Consider the following 8,618-nt stretch of genomic DNA (forward strand, 5'->3'; position numbering starts at 1 on the left):
GGTACTTTTGTGTTCAAGTTAATAGTTATTCGGGTCGGGTTTCGGGTTGCAGATAAAAATGACAACCCTAATCAATAGTGTTTCTTGTTTAATATCTTAATTTAAAAAAAGATAAGAATGTCTTCAAGGCTCTCGTACAACAAAAATTCGTGATTAAAAAAATTAAGATGAGAATGAGATATGAAAAAAACTGTTATAAGTGAAAATCAACAAACGGATTAGTAATTGTATGTGGATAATAGGTTTGTTTATAGATATAGATGACGTTTTGTTCGTATCATTACCGTCTTTTAGAGTCAGAGTTAAGAAATAAATATATTGAATATATTGAAGATATGTTTCTTGTTTTTCATGGAGTGGATCATTAATGAGCACGGGTTGAACAAGAGGTGATCCAAGATTTGTTAGATCCTCCGTACAACCTAATTTTCTATTAGTAACGGTATGCAGCGCCGTCGTTTTTTTATAGTAGCATTATATCACACACATTTGTGAAGCATTTTTTATGCATGTGTTTACAATGTTGTATCAAATTGTGACACGTTAAACTTTGTTTTTTTTTACATAGAGTTGTAAAACATTATAATGCAAAAATGTCACTCTTTTTTTTTAACAACGAATTTTTTCATTTAGGGTATTTGAACCCAAGACCACACCTTCTTGACGTTTTAAAGGTTTTGTATTTGTTAATGGACCACCAACGGTCCAACCTCATTGATATGACACATATGTTTTATAATAATGCATTTAAATGCATTACAATAATTATATTACATTAAACATTAAGTGGTACTTCAAAACTAAAAGTTTTGGTACACTGTTGCGCCTCATTTTGATACATAAGCTCACAAATGGTGGATCAACATTCATCGTAAATGTGCATTAAAATGTAACTTTTTATGCACAGGTGTAATACATTTTGATACCAATTATAATAGTGCATTAAAATGCGTTATGTCAAGTGCATTAAAACTACAATATTTTGATGTACAATTATAATTATAATAAGAGTTAATTGCAGTTTACACTCCTGTGGTCAGCATGATTTTGCTGGTTGCAATCCTTGCCTTCGACTTTTGGCATCCGACACCATGACATCTATAGGGTGTGGCAAATTAAACCCTGTCGTCAAGTAACCGTTTGAAATTTGATAAAAAGACTATCATATCCCCCTTTCCCATTGCACTCTCCTTTCATATGGTGTTTTAAAGTATAAAGTTTGAACCCTCATTTATTTATCCCTCTAAATCTGAATAAGGTGTGTGATCTTTGTGTTTAGCATTGTGTTTGACCATTGTGAGTTTGATGTTGTTCTTCGACTAGTGTTTGTTTGACCACTGTGAGTCTGTCAAGTGTATGTTTGACCACTGTGAGTTTGACTGGTGTTTATTTTGACCACTGTGAGACCAGAGTGGTCAAACACACACCGGTTACATGGGTGCAAAACTGCAGTTAACCCTTCTAATAATATATGTTTATAATGTCGATGCATCAAATGTGCTACAACATGACATCGAAATTTGTTGTTACTTGACACTGTTGTAAACTTGTAATACATTTTAAAGCATATATTTGTGGCGGATCAGATTACATCATAAAAAAATGCACAGCTTGAAACACATCTAAAGCCTTTTTTACCAATCCGTGTTTGATATTTAGCTTCAGCGCTCGTTTACATTGTACAAAACCAGTAATGATGCAACGAATTTGGTTAATATTCTTACACAAATCCCACAATACTTGGACGTGTAAAATAAATGAGTCAAAACTCATCTGCAATCGTTAAAAAGCGTTCAAAACAGACGGGTGAAAAAGCATTCAAAAAGAAGAAAGGGGCGAATGTAGCAGTAGAACCACAGCTAAGAGGATACATTTCACAGCCAAAATCAAGAGGAGACCAAACAAAGCATTAGGTTAAGTTTCAATTCTTGCAGTTTCAAGCGAGTTGCATAACCCGAGTTTGACTTATTGGTTTTAACCATGTATATGACGTTAAATGTGTAATAAATATCTTTAACTTAGAAAACGTACAAAGAAAACTGGTTGCGTGTAAGGACTATAACTGAATTCAGTAACATATTCTATGTTAGTTCGTTTGTAAATAACATAGAAAATCAACCATAACTCTATTTTGTGAGTATATATGTTTGCAAGAAAGGTATAGATATCTTTGTATTTCTTCTTACTCATCAACAACTCCAGTTGTGTGTGTTAGAGAGAGGGAGTTTTAAAACTAATGGCATGTTTGATTTACAAGTAGCAAAATAAATAAATGCATCACTTCATTCCAAAATTTAATCTGTTGACTTTCTGAAGTCAAAATAACAAAAAAAACACATAAAAATAAAGTGACTGCAATATATCAGTCACAAGTTAGAAAACAAAAGTGGAACGATACAAATAACCCAAAAGTTTTCATATGACCAATGAAAAAGCCATCAAAAGAGACTAAATAATGAATACCTTTGCAAAACAACACATTCAATAGGGAGGTTTGTGCAGACGAGGCCGATTACAAAACATCCGACCATTGGCTTTCATAAATCCCACGATCGCTAAACTTAATCCCGCCCACAAAAGGGAAAATAGTAAATGCCAAACATCATATCGAACTGCAAAACATACATTATAATCAGGGAATGATTTCTATTAAGCAAAACCAACTTTTATATAATATAATATATAATTACATAATAATAAATATAAGAATGACAAAACGCACTAAATAATATATGTTATGATAATACGTAAAACTAGCATTAGAATGTTCAAGTGTAAATCAACTCACCTCGCCTGAGTGACATCATCGCGAACACAAACCCCACTAGTATCAACACTAAAGCAAGACGGAAAGACTGCAAGAAAAAAAATAGGGTCAGCACTCAGCATAGACGAAAAACAATATAAACAACAGAATAACTGTGAGAACTTTAGAAACAAGGTCATTAATAATAACTTAAAAATTAATGAGAATATTATGTATATAATGATCAGTAAATTACTATACTCACCGCAAAGGCTTCAACCTTGCCTTGGGGCTTTTTGGAAGCAATATCTCGGGAAACTGAAACAATGTAATGCCCTTGCAACAGATCAATGGCATCCTACATGTGCAACAATAAATAAGTATTAATTAGAAAATAAGTTCTGGCAAGCAAGTCACGCTACTAAATAAGCTTAAAAAACATTTATCCCAGGAATATAACATAGTTGCTGAAGAGGGAGGGATGCTAACCTGTTTTGTACCATCAACAAAATTATTCAGGTAATAGCGGGTTAGGGCATTTATACCATCATTAATAATCCCTTGGCTGGTCCTCTTGCCATATCTACAAATTGGCAAAGGGGAAACAAATAAGTTAATTTTCAAACCTTGAAACTACAACATCATTATGATAAATCATCATCAAGACTCAAAACAGAAAGCAAGTTTTTCAATTTAAGTGCCACAAATAAAGAGAGTGTGAGATGATGTAAATGCACCTGACAAAATCTCCTTTCAAAGCAGGTGTGCCAGAATACTGAATACTTATATCATCCCCATGATTAGCCCATACTGAAAATTATGACATGACAAAAAGATAATGCATTTAACATTTCATACGCACTTTAAGAATCCAGAACTGAAAACAGTGTATAAAATTTCAATATGAAATGCATACATATTTTGAAGCAGTCATCAAAACTAGGATGTGAACTAATAGTGTGGTCAGCATCAAAAACACCAAGCCTTCGAAGTTGAAGTTCCAACATTTTACGCCCAATCATACTCTAGAAGAATAATGAAGTGTTAATAATAATGAACTAAACCAATTTACAGAAAACACAAATGAGGGTTCTAAATTTTTAAGATACATATACCTGTGTGACATTTGTGCGATCTAAACAATCAATACAATTAGTTCGTACGATTCCAATTTGCTCTTCAATCTTGTCACCATTCTCGTTTAGCAAATAGTACCTACAAATTGAAAAAAAAAATGATAATATAAAAATATCAGATATTGAAGAACACGCTAATAACTTATCTGCATTTAACATACCTGTTTTTAACAAGAAAATCCTCGATTTGATCATAAAGGATAGACAACCGTTCAAAATGGATATGCCCACAGATGCGATGGAAGTCAAAGTGCACGTATCTACAAAAGCCAACAAATTTAGCATATAGCATACAGTACAATATGCATACACTTATAGTTATACAAACACACACCTCATATCATCACTAAGAATATTCTGTACTGAACTGGCATACTTTTCACACAGGCGACCCTCACCACCTTGCTAAAAATAGTATAAAAACTTAGGTTAACCAGACATGCATGCATTACAATTTACAATCACCTAATAATATAAGATTTAATCGCATACCTTATTGACAAGATCAACAGCCAACACATTTCCATATTTCTTCCTTAAATCAAGAAAATGCCTCTCACAAACTCGAGACTGCAACCATCATATGATATAGTAAGAAATAGAGACAAATAAACTACATTTTACTAATTGGGGTGCATAGTTTACTCACCGCTTCATCAGGTTTCACAATCTCAAACTTAGGCTTATATTTTAGGTCAACAATTTGTTGCCAGAGAAAAGGCATTGACCCTCGGACCTACATACAAAAATCCAACAAATTGATCTCTGTCATATTGTGATTTGGAAACATAATATATGAAACAATAACATTCATCATGCATATGTACATATACCAGTAATGAATTCATATCACGTGCATGTGTATGTCAGTGTCTTTGACTGTAGAAACTTTTGAAGATTTATGAAGATTCAGTTTGAATAAAAATTCAGGCTTTTCATAAATATGATGATTTTGCGGACTATGCCAGATTTCCAGTTGGTTACTATTTCTCTAATTTATATGCATTGAACACTAACTGGACAAATGAAAGTATACCTGCACAAATGATGCAGTATAGCCATTTAGGTGCACAATTTGTTCACTTTCAACAAAATTTGCAACATAGCCATCAGAATCAGCTCCTCGTCTCCACATGCGGGTCCCTGCCCATATTTACAATTTACAATTTTGACACTAAACCAATACAGAGTGAATATATGCATCCATATATTTTTACAGTAGAAGCATACCAGTCCTCCTAGTGCACCTTCGTGCAATGAGGGTGACATCTATTGTGTCTTTCCCAATAGTTGATTGAAAATTCTGAAAAGCTAGTCATAAGTTAAGAGACAACAATATAAATTGACTCATTAGAGATAAAAATATAACCAAATTGACTATTGATATGGTTGAAAAGATAAAGGATACATCCTTGGATAACAGGAAGCATGTAATTGTCGAGCTGCAAAAAATTTTAGTTAGTAAGATATATTTATTTCAAATTTAATTTATGAACAACAAACCTTGCTATCAATCAGAACTTCCAACATATAGTTGTTCCAAAGAAACCGAGGCTCTGCCTGTGGCAAAAGAAAATCCAAGAACATGTATAAATAAAAATGGAAATTTATGCCTAAAAACAATAAATATTTAGTGTATGTGAAGAATTCACAAGTAGGCCTGTAAACAAACCAAACTTTCAGTGCACCATTCAGCGAGAAGTTTGTTAATTTAACAAAATGAGCGAACATGAATAAATATTTTAGTTCATTTAGTTAAACAAATGAACATGAACACAAGTCTAGTTTGTTCATTTATGTTTGTTAGTTTAAATTAGTTCACATTAAGAATGTTAACTTTGTTTATACATATTCATTTAATATACTTAGGCCCATTACAGTCTTGTTTTCTAAAATTTAAATATTACTTTTACAATTTAGTGTGATTTTATTGGTTTTTTAGACCCAACTTATTGATTTTACATTTTTTTAATTGGTTTTCGCTCATTTATGTTCGTTTATCTGTGTTCAACTACATTCGTGAAGCGTTCGTTTACACTATTAACAAACCAACATAAATGAACATGAACATGCTTGTTTTCTTCATGAACAAACAAGAACAAGTAAAATTTGTTCGTTTAATTGTTCATGTTCGATTGTTTGTTCGGTTAAAGTTAAAATGTTAAATATACGAATACACACGTTTACAAGCCTAAGCGCATATTAAAAAAAATCAAAGAATGTCACCTAAAGACAACACTTGCCTGCCTCCAAAGAGGAAGAAGTCTTGATTCATCACCCAAGTCATTCAATCGTTGTGCACTGCATAACACAATGGAACCAAAACAAAAAAAAAATTGAAGTTCACAAAATATTTTTAATCCAATTTGAATGTCATACTCATCATGTAATATGAAAAGTAATATCCAAATAATGAACAATAAAGAGTCATAAACTGACAGAGAATAAGATAAAGTATACATGTATACATATAACTCACAACAAAGGTCAAAAATATCATTTGACATATGATACAACATTAGAGAAAAAGATGGACCTTAATGTAATGTTAACATCATATGAGAAGTAAAGGCCAGGAGTCTTCTCTGCAACTTTTAACATGGAAGCAAACTCTGACTCCATCTTTCTCTGCCGTTTATGGTTTTAACATATTACAAATACAGGAATCGACAACAACAAATGAACCAAAAAGTGTAAAAATGAAAAGGGAAACCCACCTGTTCATCGGGAGAGTTTATCACAGAATGATCACAGGGAAAGACTTTTAGTTTAGAAACTTTGAAAATGGGATGACCCAAGTAAGATCCAGCACATTCACGTTCAGTTATGACAAATAGATATGATCCTAGAGACAGATAAACAGTTCACGAGTCAATGATAAAAACATTACAACCAAAAGAGCATATGCATAATGCATTAGTTTCTTGTCATTTTGAATAATAACTTTGGTCAAACAATTGGGTTCAAAGTAATACATGTAAACTGTCACTTAAAGTAGAGTCAATAAAGCATCGCCAATTTTGGCGAATATTTTATTGGACCTTGGTTCATGGTAGTATGGTACTTATATAACTTGTGTATGACTTATGGTAAAACTAACAGATCTTGTTTATCGTCTGTCAAATAAAACTTCTTATTTAGTTTATCAGTGAAAATGTTTTAAACAACATGGCTCAAGTATGCAGGTGCTTGGATATGTATATTATATGTGCTTATTTTGACTTCTAGAATCTACCAAATAAACAGTTCTTTAAATTGGCATATATGACATCATGCAAATTGAAGTCCTTGTATGCTTAATAAAGCTTATGATAATTACAAGCATCTATGCGTAACACATTAGAAACAAACTTGAAAAGTAGTAGGCATTACAAAGATCTGCAAAAGTTAAAACATTGATATAAAAGGTTACTGCTATAATAATCATCTGACTGACCTGCCAAAAGCTTCAATATCCCAACAACACCAAAAATGGTCTGAATTTTTGGAGCACGGCCAGTAGAGCTTGGAACTTCATCTACACAGAAGACAGTAACAAATTCATTATGCAGAAGCAGGTTCTACGAAAATTGAGGTATGTGCAATCAAATCACACTATCAGAAAAAGTAACTAAAAGCTTCAAAGCGGGAAACTCGCCACAAATAGTAACACATATTCACGTCATTTGGTCACACAACGTTAATAATCAATATTAAAACTCATCCGGATTTTGAAAACCATTGTAACAGGCACATATGCCTATTCAAAAAGAAACTATAAAAGCCATATAACTGTGAAAAGCCATAATAAGCATTCAGCAACAAGTAGCTCTTGCAAGCTTCCTGTCATAATCACTGAAAATAACAACTTTATATATATATATATATATATATATATATATATATATATATATATATATATAATTGCAACATTTGCATTTGAAAATCAACAATTAGGTTATTATATAAATATTCAACATATTGCATAAACAGCAGATAATATAACCTAAAACTGAAATTGTAGAAAAACGATCTGATGTAACAAAATTGAATATGACACGTGTAATAATGTTAGGGCATACGCAACGATCAAATCTGGTTGTAATAATAATAAGAAGAAAGGAACCTAGAAGAGTCATGTTGGCATTAAGACGATTGATGGCCAAACAGGATCCAGAGGAACCGTCACTGGGCTCCACGACGTATTGATCAGGTAACTCCCATAACCGCATACGCGTGTACAGTTTCTGAGATGGATCTGCCTTCGCCAGCATTTTTTATTTTATTTGATTTGATTTGATTTGATTTGTTGCTCGATGGATGGATATGTAATCTGATAGGTTTATAAAAGATAAAAATTTGAATACGAAGGAACTCCGGCGTGATGCATTTAGGAGAATTGCTGCCGGCCGGAAGGATATTATTAATGGATCTCGGAGAACATGGTTTAAATTACGCTTTTCTCCTTCCTTTGGCTATCATTATGATTATATCTACGCTACTCCTGCCTACGTGGCCACGTAGAATGTTGGAGAGGGAACAATATAATATTTTTTTTATTTTTAATATTAAATATCAATTATTGTATAGAGATGCAAGGGATGAAACTTGCTTGTAAAAAAAGTTCGACTGAGTTGAGCTTAACTGAGCCTGAGCGCTAACTCGAGCCTAAAAGTAAGCTTGTTTATGAGCTTCAACCTGAGCTTTACCTATTAAGCTTGAGCCGGCTCGCAAGCCTAACGAGTCTATCATTTATA

At 32.7% G+C, this 8,618-nt stretch overlaps 1 protein-coding gene across 1 annotated transcript; it reads right to left on the minus strand.

The window, feature by feature from the left end:
- Window positions 1–2,265: 2,265 nt before the first annotated feature.
- LOC143583367 (phosphoinositide phosphatase SAC7-like) lies at window positions 2,266–8,154 on the minus strand. The gene is made up of 20 exons (XM_077065684.1): window positions 7,988–8,154; window positions 7,319–7,399; window positions 6,600–6,727; window positions 6,419–6,510; window positions 6,122–6,183; window positions 5,386–5,438; window positions 5,291–5,324; window positions 5,113–5,193; window positions 4,919–5,025; window positions 4,532–4,618; window positions 4,375–4,452; window positions 4,217–4,287; window positions 4,044–4,142; window positions 3,862–3,961; window positions 3,663–3,771; window positions 3,484–3,556; window positions 3,236–3,329; window positions 3,012–3,104; window positions 2,789–2,855; window positions 2,266–2,612 (listed from the first exon to the last, which is right to left on the minus strand). Exons 1-20 carry the CDS (start codon window positions 8,133–8,135, stop codon window positions 2,482–2,484), a joined length of 1,788 nt encoding a protein of 595 aa, XP_076921799.1. The 5' UTR covers window positions 8,136–8,154; the 3' UTR covers window positions 2,266–2,481.
- Window positions 8,155–8,618: the final 464 nt, after the last annotated feature.

The sequence above is a fragment of the Bidens hawaiensis genome, unplaced genomic scaffold (genome assembly GCF_021521415.1).
Source record: "Bidens hawaiensis isolate Kalapana, Puna unplaced genomic scaffold, B.hawaiensis_p1.1 tig00032372_1, whole genome shotgun sequence".
Lineage (NCBI taxonomy): Eukaryota > Viridiplantae > Streptophyta > Magnoliopsida > Asterales > Asteraceae > Bidens > Bidens hawaiensis.